This window comes from Delphinus delphis, chromosome 4 (genome assembly GCF_949987515.2).
Source record: "Delphinus delphis chromosome 4, mDelDel1.2, whole genome shotgun sequence".
In the NCBI taxonomy this organism is placed as follows: Eukaryota; Metazoa; Chordata; class Mammalia; order Artiodactyla; family Delphinidae; genus Delphinus; species Delphinus delphis.
In genome coordinates this window covers 45,461,924-45,481,933 of record NC_082686.1, presented here as the reverse complement: position 1 = coordinate 45,481,933, position 20,010 = coordinate 45,461,924, and the positions used below count along the sequence as shown (strand labels likewise).

At 39.1% G+C, this 20,010-nt stretch overlaps 1 protein-coding gene across 2 annotated transcripts in view; it reads right to left on the bottom strand.

Annotated features, from left to right (window-relative positions):
- The window catches only part of EPHA6 (EPH receptor A6), an 867,569-nt gene that overhangs the window by 27,172 nt on the left and 820,387 nt on the right, over positions 1–20,010 (bottom strand). For both annotated transcript variants that reach the window (XM_060010502.1, XM_060010503.1), the window contains one exon: positions 16,100–16,249. In XM_060010502.1, the coding sequence (XP_059866485.1) occupies positions 16,100–16,249 (150 nt within the window). The remainder of the gene's footprint in view (positions 1–16,099; positions 16,250–20,010) is intronic.

The following is a 20,010-nucleotide window of genomic DNA, read 5'->3' as shown; positions in this document are numbered from 1 at the left end:
CTAAGTATTCCTCTAAGAGTTTTACAGTGTCTGGTCTTGCATTTAGGTCTTTAATCCATTTTGAGTTTATTTATTTATTTTTTTAATTTTTTTTTGGAGTATAATTGCTTTACAATGGTATGTTAGTTTCAGCTTCACAACAAAATGAATCAGTTATATATATATACATATGTTCCCATATCTCTTCCCGCTTGCGTCTCCCTCCCTCCCACCCTCCCTATCCCACCCCTCCAGGTGGTCACAAAGCACCGAGCTGATCTCCCTGTGCTATGCGGCTGCTTCCCACTGGCTATCTACCTTATGTTTGGTAGTGTATATATGTCCATGCCTCTCTCTCGCTTTGTCACAGTTTTCCCTTCCCCCTCCCCATAGCTTCAAGTCCATTCTCCAGTAAGTCTGTGTCTTTATTCCTGTTTCACCCCTAGGTTTTTCATGACATTTTTTCCCTTAAATTCCATATATATGTGTTAGCATACGGTATTTGTCTCTCTCTTTCTGACTTACTTCACTCTGTATGACAGACTCTAGGTCTATCCACCTCATTACAAATAGCTCAATTTCGTTTCTTTTTATGGCTGAGTAATATTCCATTGTATATATGTGCCACATCTTCTTTATCCATTCATCCGATGATGGACACTTAGGTTGTTTCCATCTCTGGGCTATTGTAAATAGAGCTGCAATGAACATTTTGGTACATGACTCTTTTTGAATTATGGTTTTCTCAGGGTATATGCCCAGTAGTGGGATTGCTGGGTCATATGGTAGTTCTATTTGTAGTTTTTTAAGGAACCTCCATACTGTTCTCCACAGTGGCTGTATCAATTTACATTCCCACCAACAGTGTAAGAGGGTTCAATTTTCTCCACACCCTCTCCAGCATTTATTGTTTCTAGATTTTTTGATGATGGCCATTCTGACTGGTGTAAGATGATATCTCATTGTAGTTTTGATTTGCATTTCTCTAATGATTAGTGATGTTGAGCACTCTTTCATGTGTTTGTGGGCAGTCTGTATATCTTCTTTGGAGAAATGTCTATTTAGGTCTTCTGCCCATTTTTGGATTGGGTTGTTTGTTTTTTTGTTATTAAGCTGCATGAGCTGCTTATAAATTTTGGAGATTAATCCTTTGTCAGTTGCTTCATTTGCAAATATTTTCTCCCATTCTGAGGGTTGTCTTTTGGTCTTGTTTATGGTTTCCTTTGCTGCGCAAAAGCTTTGAAGTTTCATTAGGTCCCATTTGTTTATTTTTGTTTTTATTTCCATTTCTCCAGGAGGTGGATCAAAAAGGACCTTGCTGTGATTTATGTCATAGAGTGTCCTGCCTATATTTTCCTCTGAGAGTTTGATAGTTTCTGGCCTTACACTTAGGTCTTTAATCTATTTTGAGCTTATTTTTGTGTGTGGTGTTAGGGAGTGATCTAATCTCATACTTTTACATGTAGCTGACCAGTTTTCCCAGCACCACTTATTGAAGAGGCTGTGCTTTCTCCACTGTACATTCTTGCCTCCTTTATCAAAGATAAGGTAACCATATGTGCTTGGGTTTATCTCTGGGCTTTCTATCCTGTTCCATTGATCTATATTTCTGTTTTTGTGCCAGTACCATACTGTCTTGATTACTGTAGCTTTGTAGTATAGTCTGAAGTCAGGAAGCCTGATTCCTCCAGCTCCGTTTTTCGTTCTCAAGATTGCTTTGGCTATTCGGGGTCTTTTGTGTTTCCATACAAATTGTGAAATTTTTTGTTCTAGTTCTGTGAAAAATGCCAGTGGTAGTTTCATAGGGATTGCATTGAATCTGTAGATCGCTTTGGGTAGTAGAGTCATTTTCACAATGTTGATTCTTCCAATCCAAGAACATGGTATATCTCTCCATCTATTTGTATCATCTTTAATTTCTTTCATCAGTGTCTTATAATTTTCTGCATACAGGTCTTTTGTCTCCTTAGGTAGGTTTATTCCTAGGTATTTTATTCTTTTTGTTGCAATGGTAAATGGGAGTGTTTTCTCGATTTCACTTTCAGATTTTTCATCCTTAGTGTATAGGAATGCCAGAGACTTCTGTGCATTAATTTTGTATCCTGCTACTTTACCAAATTCATTGATTAGCTCTACTAGTTTTCTGGTAGCATCTTTAGGATTCTCTATGTATAGTATCATGTCATCTGCAAAGAGTGACAGCTTTACTTCTTCTTTTCCGATTTGGATTCCTTTTATTTCCTTTTCTTCTCTGATTGCTGTAGCTAAAACTTCCAGTAAGAGGGGTGAGAGTGGGCAACCTTGTCTTGTTCCTGATCTTAGTGGAAATGCTTTCAGTTTTTCACCATTCAGGACGATGTTGCCTGTGGGTTTTTCATATATGGCCTTTATTATGTTGAGAAAGTTCCCTCTTTGCCTACTTTCTGCAGGGTTTTTTTTATCATAAATGGGTGTTGAATTTTGTCAAAAGCCTTCTCTGCGTCTATTGAGATGATCATATGGTTTTTTCCTTCAGTTTGTTAATATGGTGTGTCACGTTGATTGATTTGCGTATACTGAAGAATCCTTGCATTTCTGGAATAAACCCCACTTGATCATGTTGTATGATCCGTTTAATGTGCTGTTGGATTCTCTTTGCTAGTATTTTGTTGAGGATTTTTGCATCTATGTGCATCAGTGATATTGGCCTTTAGTTATCTTTCTTTGTGACATCCTTGTCTGGTTTTGGTATCAGGGTGATGTTGGCCTCGTAGAATGAGTTTGGGAGTGTTCCTCCCTCTGCTATATTTTGGAAGAGTTTGAGAAGGATAGGTGATAGCTCTTCTCTAAATGTTTGATAGAATTCGCCTGTGAAGCCATCTGGTCCTGGGCTTTTGTTTGTTGGAAGATTTTTAATCACAGTTTCAATTTCAGTGCTTGTGATTGGTCTGTTCATATTTTCTATTTCTTCCTGATTCAGTCTTGGCAGGTTGTGCCTTTCTAAGAATTTGTCCATTTCTTCCAGGTTGTCCATTTTATTGGCATAGAGTTGCTTGTAGTAATCACTAATGATCTTTTGTATTTCTGCAGTGTCAGTTGTTACTTCTCCTTTTTCATTTCTAATTCTATTGATTTGAGTCTTCTCCCTTTTTTTTGTTGATGAGTCTGGCTAATGGTTTATCAATTTTGTTTGTCCTTTCAAAGAACCAGCTTTTAGTTTTATTGATCTTTGCTATCATTTCCTTCATTTCTTTTTCATTTATTTCTGATCTGATATTCATGATTTCTTTCCTTCTGTTAACTTTGGGGTTTTTTTGTTCTTCTTTCTCTAATTGCTTTAGGTGCAAGGTTAGGTTGTTTATTTGAGATGTTTCCTATTTCTTAAGGTAGGATTGTATTGCTATAAACTTCCCTCTTAGAACTGCTTTTGCTGCATCCCATAGATTTTGAGTTGTCGTGTCTCCATTGTCATTTGTTTCTAGGTATTTTTTGATTTCCTCTTTGATTTCTTCAGTGATCACTTCATTATTAAGTAGTGTATTGTTTAGCCTCCATGTGTTTGTATTTTTTACAGATCTTTTCCTGTAATTGATATCTAGTCTCATAGCATTGTGGTCGGAAAAGATACTTGATACAATTTCAATTTTCTTAAATTTAGCAAGGCTTGATTTGTGACCCAAGATATGATCTATCCTGGAGAATGTTCCATGAGCACTTGAGAAAAATGTGTATTCTGTTGTTTTGGGATGGAATGTCCTATAAATATCAATTAAGTCCATCTTGTTTAATGTATCATTTAAAGCTTGTGTTTCCTTATTTATTTTCATTTTGGATGATCTGTCCATTGGTGAAAGTGGGGTGTTAAAGTCCCCTACTATGAATGTGTTACTGTCGATTTCCCCTTTTATGGCTGTTAGTATTTGCCTTATGCATTGAGGTGCTCCTATGTTGGGTGCATAAATATTTACAATTGTTATATCTTCTTCTTGGATCGATCCCTTGATCATGATGTAGTGTCCTTCTTTGTCTCTTCTAATAGTCTTTATTTTAAAGTCTATTTTGTCTGATATGAGAATTGCTACTCCAGCTTTATTTTCATTTCCATTTGCATGAAATACCATTTTCCATCCCCTTACTTTCAGTCTGTATGTGTCTCTAGGTCTGAAGTGGGTCTCTTGTAGACAGCAAATATATACGTCTTGTTTTTGTATCCATTCAGCCAATCTGTGTCTTTTGGTGGGAGCATTTAGTCCATTTACATTTAAGGTGATTATCGATATGTATGTTCCCATTCCCATTTTCTTAATTGTTTTGGGTTCGTTATTGTAGGTCTTTTCCTTCTTTTGTGTTTCTTGCCTAGAGAAGTTGCTTTAGCAGTTGTTGTAGAGCTGGTTTGGTGGTGCTGAACTCTCTCAGCTTTTGCTTGTCTGTAAAGGTTTTAATTTCTCCATCAAATCTGAATGAGATCCTTGCTGGGTAGAGTAATCTTGGTTGCAGGTTTTTCTCCTTCAACACTTTCAGTATGTCCTGCCACTCCCTTCTGGCTTGCAGAGTTTCTGCTGAAAGATCAGCTGTTAACCTTATGGGGATTCCCTTGTGTGTTATTTGTTGTTTTTCCCTTGTTGCTTTTAATATGTTTTCTTTGTATTTAATGTTTGACAGTTTGATTAATATGTGTCTTGGCGTATTTCTCCTTGGATTTATCCTGTATGGGACTCTCTGTGCTTCCTGGACTTGATTAACTATTTCCTTTCCCACATTAGGGAAGTTTTCAACTATAATCTCTTCAAATATTTTCTCAGTCCCTTTCTTTTTCTCTTCTTCTTCTGGAACCCCTATAATTCGAATGTTGGTGCATTTAATGTTGTCCCAGAGGTCTCTGAGACTGTCCTCAGTTCTTTTCATTCTTTTTTCTTTATTTGGCTCTGCATTAGTTATTTCCACTATTTTATCTTCCAGGTCACTTATCCGTTCTTCTGCCTCAGTTATTCTGCTATTGATCCCATCTAGAGTATTTTTCATTTCATTTATTGTGTTGTTCATCATTGTTTGTTTCATCTTTAGTTCTTCTAGGTCCTTGTTAACTGTTTCTTGCATTTTGTCTATTCTATTTCCAAGATTTTGGATCATCCTTACTATCATTATTCTGAATTCTTTTTCAGGTAGACTGCCTATTTCCTCTTCATTTGTTAGGTCTGGTGGGTTTTTATCTTGCTCCTTCATCTGCTGTGTGTTTTTCTGTCTTCTCATTTTGCTTATCTTACTGTGTTTGGTGTCTCCTTTTTGCATGCCATAGGTTCGTAGTTCCTGTTGTTTTTAGTGTCTGTCCCCAGTGGCTAAGGTTGGTTCAGTGGGTTGCGTAGGCTTCCTGGTGGAGGGTACTAGTGCCTGTGTTCTGGTGGATGAGGCTGGATCTTGTCTTTCTGGTTGGCAGGTCCACGTCTGGTGGTGTGTTTTGGGGTGTCTGTGGCCTTATGATTTTAGGCAGCCTCTCTGCTAATGGGTGGGGTTGTGTTCCTGTCTTGCTAGTTGTTTGGCATAGGATGTCCAGCACTGTAGCTTGCTGGTCATTGAGTGAAGCTGGGTGCTGGCGTTGAGATGGAGATCTCTGGGAGATTTTCACCCTTTGATATCATGTGCAGCTGGGAGGCCTCTTGTGGACCAGTGTCCTGAAGTTGGCTCTCCCACCTTAGAGGCACAGCACTAACTCTTGGCTGCAGCACCAAGAGCCTTTCATCCACACGGCTCCTTAATTTGGGATGATTCGTTGTCTATTCATGTATTCCACAGATGCAGGGTACATCAAGTTGATTGTGGAGCTTTAATCCGCTGCTTCTGAGGCTGCTGGGAGAGATTTCCCTTTCTCTTCTTTGCTCTCACAGCTCCCAGGGGCTCAGCTTTGGATTTGGCCCCACCTGTCCGTGTAGGTCGCCGGAGGGCGTCTGTTCTTTGCTCAGACAGGACGGGGTTAAAGGAGCCGCTGATTCGGAGGCTCTGGCTCACTCAGGCCGGGGGTAGGGAGGGTCACGGAGTGCGGGGCGGGCCTGCGGCGGCAGAGACCGACGTGATGTTGCCAGCCTGAGGCGCGCCGTGCGTTCTCCCGGGGGAGTTGTCCCTGGATCCCGGGACCCTGGCAGTGGCAGGCTGCACAGGCTCCCTGGAAGGGGGGTGTGGATAGTGACCTGTGTTCGCACACAGGCTTCTTGGTGGCGGCAGCAGTGGCCTTAGCGTCTCATGTCTGTCTCTGGGGTCCGCACTTTTAGCCGCGGCTCGCGCCCGTCTCTGGAGGTCCCTTAAGCAGCGTTCTTAATCCCCTCTCCTGGCGCACCAGGAAACAAAGAGGGAAGAAAAAGTCTCTTGCCTCTTCGGCAGGTCCAGACCTTTTCCCGGACTCCCTCCTGGCTAGCCGCGGTGCACTAACACCCTGCAGGCTGTGTTCACACCGCCAACCCCAGTCCTCTCCAGGCGCTCCGACGGAAGTCCGAGCCTCAGCTCCCAGCCCCGCCCACCCCGGCGGGTGAGCAGACAAACCTCTCGCCTGGTGAGTGCCGGTCGGCCCGATCCTCTGCGCTGGAATCTCTCCGCTTTGCCCTCCGCACCCCTGTTGCTGTGCTCTCCTCTGCAGCTTCGAAGCTCCCCCACTCCGCCACCCAGATCCTCCACCCGCGAAGGGGCTTCCTAGTGTGTGGGCACTTTTCCTCCTTCACAGCTCCCTCCCGCTGGTGCAGGACCCGTCCCTATCCTTTTGTCTCTGTTTATTTTTTTCTTTTGCCCTAACCAGTGTCGTGGGAGGTTCCTTGCCTTTTGGGAGGTCTTCTGCCAGCGTTCAGTAGGTGCTCCGTAGGAGTTGTTCCACGCGTAGATGTATTTCTGGTGTATCTGTGGGGAGGAAGGTGATCTCCGCTTCTTACTCTTCCGCCATCTTCCCGGAAGTCTCCCGAGTTTATTTTTGTGTATGATGTTAGGGAGTGTTCTACTTTCATTCTTTTACATGTAGCTGTCCAGTTTTCCAGGCACCACTTATTGAAGAGGCTGTCTTTTCTCCATCGTATATTCTTGCCTCCGTTGTCATAGATTAGGTGACCATAGGTGCGTGGGTTTATCCCTGGGCTTTCTATCCTATTCCATTGATCTATATTTCTGTTTTTGTGCTAGTATCATACTGTCTTGATTACTGTAGCTTTGTAGTATAGTCTGAAGTCAGGGCGCCTGATTCTTCCATCTCCATTTTTCTTTCTTAAAATTGCTTTGGCTATTTGGGTTCTTTTGTGTTTCCATACAAATTGTAAAATTTTTTATTCTTATGGGGAACCATGATGTTCACTACTATGCCAGTTCCCCTCAACGAAGTATACTTTTTGGAAATATAAACACACATTTCAAATCTACTTTTATGAAATAATCATTTCTTTAAGAAGACAATGTTCTTAAAACTTAGGCCCATTTTACCAAGCACTCTCTAGGAAAAAACCAGATATTTCTTCATTCATGCATCATTTCCATTTTAGAAAGATAATAGGCAATTTTAATAACATATTTCCTGGGCCCACTAAAAATATTGGAAAGCTATAGAAAAATAGTTTATGAGTACAAAGGAAAAGGGGATTTTAAATTATCCTCTTTGAGACATTTCTCCAAAGAAGAAATACAGATGGCCAATAGGCACGAGAAAGGATGCTCAACATCACTAATCATTAGAGAAACGCAAATCAAAACTGCAGTGAGGTATCTCCTCATGCCAGTCAGAATGACCATCATTAAAAAGTCTACAAATAACATGCTGGAGAGGGTGTGGAGAAAAGGGAACCCTCTTACAGTGTTGGTGGGAATGTAAATTGGTGCAGCCACTGTGGAAAGCCGTATGGAGGTTCCTTAGATAACTAAAAATTGAATTACCATATGATCCACAATCCCATTCCTGGGCATATATCCAGACAAAAGTATAATTCAAAAAGATACATGCACCCCTATGTTCATAGCAGCACTATTCACAATAGCCAAGACATGGAACCAACCTAAATGTCCATTGACAGATGAATGGATAAAGAAGATGTGGTATATATATATACAATGGAATACTACTCAGCCACAAAGAAGAACAAAATAATGCCATTTGCAGCAACATGTATGCAATTAGGATTATTATTCTAAGTAAGTCAGAAAAAGAAAGACAAACACCATATGATATCATTTATATGTGGAATCTAAAAAATGACACAAATGAACCTATCTATGAAACAGAAACAGAATCAGGGACATAGGGAATAGACTGGTGGTTGCCAAGAGGGAGGGAGCTGGGAGAGGGTTGGATTGGGAGTTTGGGATTAGCAGATGGTATATACAGAATGGATAACAACAAGGTCCTACTGTATAGCACAGGGAACTATATTCAATATCCTGGGATAAATCATAAAGGAAAAGAATGTATATATATGTATAACTGAGTCACTTTGCTGTATAGCAGTAATTAACACAACATTGTAATTCAACTATATTTCAATAGAAAATAAATGTTTATAAAAAAGATATAGAATCTAGCATCTTACAAGAACTTCCTTTACTGTAACAATCTGGCATTTTCTACATTTTAAAGATGAACATAATAAAAACAAGATATTTGTCCTAATTGGCAAAAAAAAAAAAAAAAAAGCCCTCTTTGTAAATATGCTTTAAAGAGAAAAAAATAATTATAAAAATTATAAGAGCAGTAGACTGTAAATTTCTTCCAACTAGAAATTGAAGGTATAATTAATTTTTTATGAGAATGTTGCTGGTATGTATATATCTTCTAGCTTTGTGGTTATTTAGAAAAGAATATTTCCCTTGAAAATTATACTGTGTTAGTAGCATACTGGTTATTGGTTTCCTCTACTTGAAACCTTACTATTTGAATTACTTACAATGGTGATTGATTGAATCTCATAATATCCCCTATTACTCTTGTCTCTGTAACAGACATGCATCATGTTAGTGTAATTAGTATGTATTTAATTAAAATGTTGCCCTTGCCTGTGTACCAATAGTACGAATTATTGAAAAACTGAGAAAAAGAAGGTCATTTTGAAAATTGCTTTGGTAGAAACATAATCAAACCAGTGCAAAAATTCCCTCTGTAATATGGAAGGTTGAAATAATGGGAATGGGCCTTTAGCAGTTTACTGTATCTTAACACAGATAATTATAAAAGGACCATTACATAATAAAGTAGAGTTTGGAAAACCTAATCAGTGACAAAAATTGGAAATGACTGGACTCTCTAAGTCATAAAATGATACTGCATTTGAGGTAAGTGGATTCTACACATCCACCATTCTTGGCTGAAATACTGACCTATAATTGAGAAAGGTTATAAAATTATGAAGACAAATACAAAATATGGTAAAAGGTTATTTTCTTCCTTCTCAAATTTTGAAAAGAGGGATCAATTCAGGTAAGGTCAAAAGGTTATTTCTAATCACATCATCTATATAAAAAAGTATCCTAAATCTGAACTCTAATTTTTTCTTCAGGTAAGTTTCAGAAAGCAATCTAAAGCAAAACTCACTATCATATAAAAGCTTTTGAAAAGTAAGGAGAAAAAAACCCCCAAAACACTGAGGCAGTATTATGTTTTCTACTAAACCTCAAATGAGAAGTTCTCTCATAGTGGTTCTCTTTTTGGGAAACTGAACTAGCTGAGTAGCATATACCTAAATGATACCATACCTAGAAGGCATTTGGGCTTCAAATTACTTCAAGGTGAATCCTTCCTTCCCTCCCTCCCTCCCTTCCTCCCTCCCTCCCTCCCTCCCTCCCTCCCTTCCTCCCTTCCTTCCTTCCTTCCTCCCTCCCTTCCTTTCTTTTTCATTCATTCATTCTTTCTTTGTTTTCTAAAACAGCAGCATGTCAGGGAAAAAAACAAAACAAACAAAATCCAAGTCTCCAGTCTTGCATTCAGATCATTAGTTTGAGCTAAGTTGCCTCTCATTTATGTGGTGCTAGTTTTTTCCCTACATATTAGCTCTGTGGGGATTTGATTATTTAATGTTGCCTGCTGTTCATGTTTTGCTTGCATTTTCTTCGGTTAAGCACATTACACAGTGTAAGTGTTGTAAGAACTGCAGTGCCCTTGGTGTCCTCTTTGGAGCCAGTGTAGCTCCTAGCATTACAGTGTACTCCTACTATGCAGTAAACAACAATTATTTTGAACTTGGATGAAAATAACATAGAACATTATCCTGCAATACCTTAAAAAGAAAGAAAAAAATGCTAGAAAACAGCAAGGAACTATGCACCTTCAATGTGCCTGTGACATGTTTCTGGTAATAGGCTAAATATACTGATGATTAGAATTTTATTTTAAGCTACTGCCTTAAATATTTTTAATAAATATAGTACATTTTATACATTTTTAACATCAAGACAAAAAAATACTGCAGAAAAGATTTATAGTTCCAAACAACAGTGAGTCAATCCACATTCTTTTGCTGACAGGAAACAATGAAAACACTTCTCTTGTGACACAGTGGCATACATAATTAAAGATGCTTTGATCTCATTACGTAGAGCTTGCGTGGTAAGGAGACTCCTTTGAAAATTAGACTTCTATGGTATAGCTCAGAGGGTGAAAGCACGCACTTAGGAGTAAGTAGGGGGCTTCAACTTCAATTCTATCGTTAACCATCTAGTAACCTTGGGTAAGTTGTTTAAACTTTCTAGAAAGCCTCATATCTACAAATGGGAGTAAAAAGAGTATCTATCTTAAAGAATTATTTTGAGGATTAAATGAGCCAATATCCTAAAATACTTGGCTCATAATAAATTCAGAAATTGCAAGCTATGATTATTACCATTGATTAATTAAATACCTTCTATGTACCAGGTGCTTTATATATATTATCTTTCAAATCCTGCAGTTGAGTAGTTTGAACCCCATTATAGACAGTATCTCAGAAAGCTGTAACCACTTGCCTAAGATTACATGGCCAGTGAACTGCAGAGCTGAGATTTCAACCTCAATCTTTCTAGCTCTAAAGCAGTGGCTTCTAACTGGGAGTGATTTTTATACCCCATCTCTGACTGGGCAATGTTTGGGGGCAGTTTCGGTTGTCATGACTGGGAGGGTGCTACCTGCACCTAGTGGGTAGAGGCTGGGATCGGTGTGAAAGATGCACAGGACAGCACCCCTGCCCGCACACCACAACAAAGGATTATTTGGCCCAACAATAGTTCTGAGGTTGTGAATCCCTGCTCTAAAGCTCTCATGATCTTTCCACTACACCTGCTGCTGCACTAGAATATAATGATGCACAGTGTTAATATTTTGGTGCCATTTGATACTGCAATAAATAAAACTGCTCTTGAAAACAATGCACAGAAAAGAATACTACAGTATATCTCTGGCAGCCCAACTGCTTTCCTTTGGGGACTTCCTTCCTCACTCCATGTGATTATGGGGAAATTGCCAATCACAGTGCTCCACCCACCTCCGAATGCACATGCTGGTACCTAAACCTTGCTGGGCCGATCATAGTGTCCATTCCCTGGCATGGTTTTGGTTCAGAGTTGGGTAGAGCCCTAACACAGCCAACCAGTCTTCTCTGGGATTGGTGTATGAATTTTCACAGAGAGAAGGTTTCATTCTGCTGAGGTGGCTAAGCTGGAATGCTGAACCCTGGAGCATAAAGAAGAATAAAGCAAAGAAGAAGACCTTTGCAACAGGAGAAAATGAGGTCAATGGACCTAGTGCTTGGGAAGCACTAAAAATCCTGCCGATCCCAGAGATATAGCACTGCTCAACTCCTTCTTAGTCTCATGAATGAAAAAAATTATTTTTACTTAAGTGAGTTCACATTGAGTTTCTGTCATTGAGAATCAAAAGTACTTTGAATAATAGAGTATGCATGCTTTTTTGGCATATGCTAAAAAGTAGCGATGTTGCATTCACACAATGTCGTTTATATTAAAAAGGAAAAGAAGGCCTGAGGTCTACCCTTGAGGAGTGTACATTCTACTTGGGGGCAGGGGCAAGACTTAGAAATGCCACTTCATCTCCTCACCTACATACACAGAGGGCTCCTTGGCAGCGGGGGCTGGATTTTCTAGTTCTCCATCCCCATCCACACGCCCAGTGACTGGCATGTGTTCAAACAGTAATGGCTGAAAGGCTAAGCAGATGGCACCTACTGTTATGTTTGGTATGTCTTTTATGGACTAGTCCTGGGTACTCTGTGTTTTCTCATTTCCTTATGTACAGTCCTAATGTACATTACCACTGACCTTTGGGAAAATCATTATATTATTCACGAAAATAGATTATGCAAACTCAGAATTGTTCATTGCAATGAAATATGCCACAGTCTGCAGAATGGAGGGACTATTTCATGAAAACTATCTGAAATTTCCTAAACTCATTTAAAATCCTAAAGCATGTTAACATTCCATATTTAACTAAGCCCATAAATTAAACTCATCAAAATGTAATAAAAATATAAAATATTAAAACAGAGCATAGTTGAATTTTTACTGTCTAAAAATGACTTTCCTTATTTAAAATACACCTTGGTTGCATAAAGTCAAACACGAGACTGAACTTTGATCAAACATGAGAAATGCAGGACAAACAGGAAATAACTCATATTTGGAGAGAGCAGCTTGGAAAGTTTTGATTAAGCTATTTCTGCTTCTAAACAGAAATTCCGGTTTCAGGATCTGTCACAGATACGCTGACTTCCAATATGTTAAGCTAAACAGAATTTCAACTCTACTGCAGCAGCAAAAAATATTCACAAGATACATAAAAGATTTTAGCTCTTAGGACTTTCCTCTCCTCTTGTATTGATCTGAGGACCTAGAGGGTTTGGCTTTTTATTTATTTTCCCCAGAACTTTTTGTTCTCCTCTTTTCAGATTCTTGCTTGCATATTCTTTGGTAGCCACTCAAAGACCATGAAAATAACCAGCTTAGTCCTTACCTGGTCCTTGAAGAACAACCAAGCTCTGGGCGGAGGAAGCATTCAGCCTTGTGCTGTGGGCAATGGCAACCCTGAATGAATGAGGATGGGCTTAATGTCCAGGGGTCTATTCCTGGCTGCAGCAACTTCTTCTGATTCCAGATATAGTCTTTGTGGCCAAATGAGGTTTAATAGACAGAATGGCTCTGTAAATGGTCATCTTGGACACAGATCATCAACACACATGGCCAGAATGGCTGGGTGAACTGTTGGGCATGATCCATGAAGGGAGGAGTTGACAACAGGGTTTGGACTACTCTAGGCAACAGTTAAGAACAATTTACATGGGGGTCTGTGTTGGAAACTACACATGTGGGCTTTTTCTTTCAGAGGCTGCTCTCCTAGAAAATCTGTCTTGCAGTCTGGTATCTTCACCTGTACATGCTCTGCTCTGTGGAAGTCCTATCGGATTTCTTGTATCTCCACAGAGATTCCTAAACTTGAGAAAAGAACAATCTGAATCATTCCTTTGCTGAGACAAGTATGATAAAACTATTTCTCCAGAGATTATAAAACCATAGCATGTTACTGTTAAAAGGGATATTAAAAATCACTTAACCTAGTCCTTTCATTGTATTTATTGGTCATGAAACTGAGGCACTTTCATTGTTGAATTATATCTACATAACCATGGCCGTGGTTACCAAATTGGTGGTACAATGTACCCCAGGTGGCAAGATGATAATCCAGGAGGCAGGAAAAATAATAGAACTTCTCTTTATGTTTATTTGTCTCATCCTATTGTAAGAAAGACTATTTATGCATGTCTAATAAGAATGACTATGACTTTTATGGCCATAATGAAATGACTGTTACAAATGTATTTGGCAATATATATAATATATTTAAAATCAACCCCCTAGCATTTCTTATCCTCCTTTCTTGCTTTTTTCCCCCAAAGCAGTGATTATCAGGTTACATATTATATATTTTACTGATTTACTTAAAGTCTGTTTCCCTCTTGCTAGAATATAAACTCAATGAGGGCAAGAAATCACTGGCCCATAGACTGTGAACTAAACCACCATGAAAGAGGTAGTTCTCCCCTCTTCTCCTTGCCCATAACATCTTCTAAAAGGTTATTAGAATTGTCTTCTAATATCACTGTCAAATCACTTACTATGTGGTTCTAGGGAAATCATGTCACTTCTCTAAGCCTCAGTTTCATAACCAAGTTCAACTCGGGTAGGACTAGATAATCTTTATGGTCCCTTCCAGGTGTAACACTTGTTTTCTGTTGTATCTCCGCTTCCTGAAACAGAGAAGGCACCCAATGAATATTTTTTAATGAAAAATGCATATATCAGTAGGTAGTACTTGTATACAATGTGCAAATAAGTATACATGTGTCAGTTGTGAATGCTCAAGAACTTTTTACTGGCAAGGATGTATTATTAGTAAAGTTTGGAGTCCTCTGAGTTAGGCAATTTTTTATTTTACGTCTGTCAGGAAACAGGTTAAGACAAGGATTAATGGAGTACCAGTTAAGGAGGGTACTTGACCCGAGGGCTCTTCTGTGCAGTGAAGACTTTAACTCATCTGGAGGAGGACTTTTTATTCTAGAGATTTGCTTGAATGGCCTATTTTAGTCAGGTCAAATTAGGACAGGCAGGCAAGCATTATCTTGGGTTAGAGTGAAGCAGGAACTATGGTGACTGAATCCAGGGCTTCTATTACCTTGGATAACTGGTGAAAGAAAGATGAGTTCTTTCTGGGAGAGAAGGGACGAATTTCTGCTTCTGGGATTCAATTTTAAGAAGAGCTGGAGAGGTGGTCACAAGTTGCCCCAAACAAGGCCCAGAGACAGGAAAGAGCAACGAGCTCCTTCAAATAAAATTCCCTGAAGACAGTAAACTCTAGGCAAATGGTCTGGATCCAAAAAGTCTAAGTGTTGGCAGTGGAGGAAAGGCTGCTGATTATGGCATACTCTGTACCTAAGGGCAAATGTTCTGCAGGACCGAGCCACCTGGCTTTGTGTTTTGATGATGTGCTTTAAAGAGCAAAATTGAGCAGTGTTTTATGACCTTGAACCTGCTGCCATGTAGGTTTCTGGACCTGGTATCCTCTGCAGAGTCAGTAGGCACCCACAGGACTGAGCAGGACTCAGCTTCTAAAGTAACACTCCAAGGCAGGGAGAAACAATAGCCATGGTGAGCTAACCAAAACCCAGTCTTCTCTGTGTCTGGCATTCAAAAGGGATAGACCTTCTCTGTCACTGAACAAACCCTTAAGATACTTGGACAACTTGAGGCGGGGGTAAAGTAATGAGTGTGAGGTGTGGAGGGGAGGCTGAAGCAATTGAATGGAAAACAGAGAAGAGATGTGACAGGAGTTGACCGTGTTTAGGGATTTTTCTATAGCCATATAGTCTTTGTTTCCCCTTATGAACATTCAGAATCCCAGTAGAGCTGACTTCCCATTGCCATTGTCTCAGAAACCATTCGATACTTGGAGGAAGCAAACGAGTAGACAAAGTCTCAATTCTGGGATGAGGGAGTGGGATATTAAAATATATTTGCAGCTCTGACAGCACGTTTACTTGCATTGTCAGGATCCTAGCATATTTTGACTACCGTCTCTACTACCTTGGACAGTCCATAGAGGTCAAATGTGTGTTAACTATCCTGTTCTATAGTATTATTAGCCACCAAGGTAGTTTTTACAGATAAAACGGAAACAAAACAGATTGCAAAGAGGGTCATGTATCTCAAAAGAACCATACGACATGACTCATATTGATAATACATTGCCTGAAAGCATTCAATCTTTTTCTACTAAGGGATATCTAGTCTAAGTTAGTTTGCCCTTTACAGTGGTACATTAAATTGCTCTAAGGAAGAAATGAAAAGTAAACACTATTCACTGTTTTTTGTTTTAGGCCAGAGCTATTGCATAAGCACAGTCACACTACCTTAGAGTGATATATGTGGAAGTATCAGATGTAAGACACAGATCAGGTACTTACGTGACAAAGTCCATCAGCTGGCCCTTATGACGCCAAATACAGCTCAGAGTGAAAGGCTGCCACAGACCCTGACAACTCTCAGGAAGATAAGGGCTAATTTGAGTGAGGGCAAAAGGCATATTTCCCCATCAATGCTAATATGTCTGCATTCATAAAATGGCAGTTTAACTATGGGTGGCACTTACGTCTTGGTTAGACATTTCCCAGTAAGGTCTCTCTCCATAGGACATGACCTCCCACATGACAATGCCATAGCTCCATGCATCACTTGCCGAGGAGAATTTTCTGTAGGCAATAGCTTCTGGGGCTGTCCACCTTATGGGTATTTTCCCACCCTGGAAAACAAATTGGAGACTTTTTCAGTTGGGTCACAAGTGTATTAAAGATTGAAGTGGCATTGCAATTAAATATATTTTATTAGAAAGACCTAAACGCTGCACCGGCATTTTAAATAAAAAGAAACCAGAATAATGTTAAAATGTCAGAAATATATTTTCTATAATAGTTATTCAGTGAAAACAGCTTTAATGGGAAAGAAGTCACACTTCAGAAATATTTTATTTCATTCATTAGAGAAATTTATTTTCACTTTAGAATCACACAATTAAATTCACTATCATGCCATTTGAAGAATGTTCCAGATTATAGGACATTAAAGCTAAATATCATTCAACATTCATTAAACATTGTATTGCATGTATAAATAATAATGATAATAAGTTCTAACTTAATTGAAGTCAAATGGTTAAATACAGAATTGAGACTTTTCTCTAAACAATTTAACGTTTATCAGAACTTTATTTCCTTTCCCTTTCGCTCTTTTTCATCTGCTACGATTCCGTTTCTTTGAAATTTAAAAATCCTTGAACATTATACAAAAGCCCCTGAAAAAGATATCTTCCTTAGAACTCTTTAGTCTATATTCTTGTTCTATGGTCAAGTTAACATTTGAACATATTAAGGAGACTAAATTGCATGAATTTAGTCTATACTGTTCAGGTACTAAAGTCTGCTATTGCGTTATACTTATTTTTTATCAACACATTACATTTTATCTCTCAAAACACTCTATAAGTCCCTTCTTACTGTAATGACAAGAATAAAACTATTTACGCATTTGATTTACAATTTTTGAAATCTGCAGCTCTGAACAGCAAGTTGAACGAAGGACAGCAACCCTGGCGCCACTAGATGGCGGAAGAGTACAACGAGCGGCTCCCAGACGGCGGTCTCCTACCGCGCGGAGAGGGGTTCTGTTCCCAGCAAATGATTTTCGACAGTCAGAAAACCCACCACGATGGAATTGTTTCATCATTATCATCACTTTCAGGACCACAATCATCTGATCACCCGCTGTGCTCAAAGTCTGGTGTTAGGGTGAGTGGGGTGGAGGGAAATAAAGGGTGCATTCTCTGGCCCTTGAGGAATTTAGGGCGAACATCTTTAAAGAGGAAGCCGTTAATCGAGTAACCGAAACACTACTTATTTAGTAATCTAAACGCCACTTACTTGAAGGGAAAAGAGATTCACCCGAAATAGGAATAATTCTGTTTCACAAGGCAAATGAGAACATTAACAGAACCTCACTTTAAAGACTTGTGGCAAGGAATTCTTAAAAGGAACCTTGGGGGGAAATACCTTGAATTCAGTCCCCTCTTTTTACAGGTGAGCTGACTGAGCCCAAGGTTTAGAGATTTAGAGACTCTTCCCCACACTGTTAAGCACATAGTGTCAACTAATGTTATCATAGTAGTAGTGTGGAACATTGATATAAAGATGCAAATATTTCAGCATGGGGGGAAAAGTTGGGCCAAACTAACTTTCATGTTTTAACACAGAGTATCTATAACCGTATAGCACAGTAGTATAACAGAAGGGAGCCTGAAACCTGGGGTTTTCACCTTTTGGGGCAGCACCAAATTAAGAGCAGGAAGTTAAATTTGCAAAGTTGGTGATGGAAGTTTAAGAGGGTGGTGAGTCCGGGAAGGGGAGGATTCATTCTTAAACCCGAAGTAGAGTTGCCAGATAAAATATAGGACCCACAGTTAAATTTGAATTTCAGATAAATAACAAATACATTTTTTTGTGTATTAGTATGTCGCATACAGGAATTATTTTTTGGTATAAGTACATCCCAAATATTGCACGAGACACATTCATACTAAAAAGATACTCATTGTTTACCTGCAATTCAAATTTAACTGGGCATCCTATATTTTTATTTACTACTTTTGGCAACCCTTAACCCAGGGCATTAAAAAAAATTCAGAAATGGGAACATGGTAAATGATCCAACAGAACACAGTGTTCTGAAAAAACTAGGTGGTCTATGCCGCAGGAGGGACAAGGCTATTCCGACTTGTGTTCGTGCACTCGCACCGCAGCAGCCTTTGTTTTAGTGTGTGTTGTGGCTGAAGCTCCTCGGGCTTGTGGCCCTGCTTTCTGAAGCCACTTAAGTCAGGCTCAGGCTTCTTTCAAATATGGAAGCCACACTTCCAGAGAATAAATACCAAATCTGTAAATGTGACCTCAGAGCAGATGCAAGAGCAGCAGTCTCATCGAGCATTTCTGAATCTGGATATTTCTTGGTCTCTTCTGGCAAACAGTACGTGGAAGTGTGACTTGCTAGTCTGCTGGGCTGTTCCTTTGCTAAATAAATCTTTGTGAGTTCTATTGAGACAGGCTAAAGAACGGAGTTAAGGGTTATTTTATGTGCATTCACTTATAAATGACATCTCATATAAATGAGTCACATATAAATTTAAATTTCCTATAACTAGGTATCGCATATAAATGATAACTTTATCACTTTCCTTCCTAAGATTTTACTTTTTTCCTCAAGGGGAAGATATTACAGAATGTTTGATTAATAAGCATTGCTACATGTTATGGACTGAATTGTGTTCCCCCCAGAATTCATATGTTGAAGCACTAACCTTCCACGTGACTGCAATCTGGAGCTAGGGCCTTTGAAGAGGTAATAAAATTAAATGAGGTCACGAGGGTGGGCCCTAATCCAATATGACTGGTGTCTTTCTTAGAAAGTGAAGAGACACCAGAGGTGTGCAGCACAGGGAAAAGGCCGTGTGAGGACACAGCAAGAAGGTGACCACCTGCAAGCCAAACAGAGAAGTCTCAGGAGAAGCCCAAACTGCTGATACCCTGAATTTGGATGTCCAGACTCCATAACTGTGAAAAATAAATTTTTATTATTTGAGCCACACAGTCTATGGTATTTTGTTATGACATCCCTAACAGACTAATGCACTACCCCCATTAAAAAAATCAAAATTTTTTCCCTAAGTTGAGCAACAATGCAAAAAGGACGGTACATCTTTATTTCAGATTTTTTCCCCAAGTGTCATATTGTAATGGAAAGTGTGAGTTAGAATAAATCTTAAAATATTAAGTATGAAAAATTGGCACAGAAGTTTTAATGTAGGAGATACTATTCTCATTAAGAAAAATGCATGGTAACATGAACCTGACAGTATGCACAAACTGCAATAATTCTGAGCATATATGGGATGGAGATAAGAAAGCATTCAAGTCTTTTTTCTAATGGGAGGATCTATACTAGATATAGTTTATATCTAAGTGCAAGATGAGACAGAAAGGAAGATGCACTTAAGATTACTGTATGGTCTGTACTGTCTTTCCTACTTTAGAGGAAACTCCCACTTTAGTTCTTTAAAAAAAATTTTTTTTTAATTGAATGGACCAACAAACTCCTGTGGCTTTATCTCATCTACTTATTTTTGCCCATGATCTTGAATCATAGACAGAGGTAATGCACTAAGGTACTTTTTTTTTTCTCAAAGCGTTAACCACCAGATGTTTGTTTCAGGTTTCAGGAATGAACAAATAGTACTTTAAGTTTGAAATCACAATCATTGTAACATTACATGTTGCTTTGCCATATGTTTGTGAGAAAAAAGAAGTTACCAAAGATACTAATCAAAATGGCTGAATGTAACTCAAAAGTCTTCTCAGTTACTAATACCTCCCTTATGCAGCAAGCTTAATCACTTAGGGAACAAAGGAGAAACAGGAAGTAAGCAAACTGGATATCACTACTGAGAAGTTTGTTAGCAAA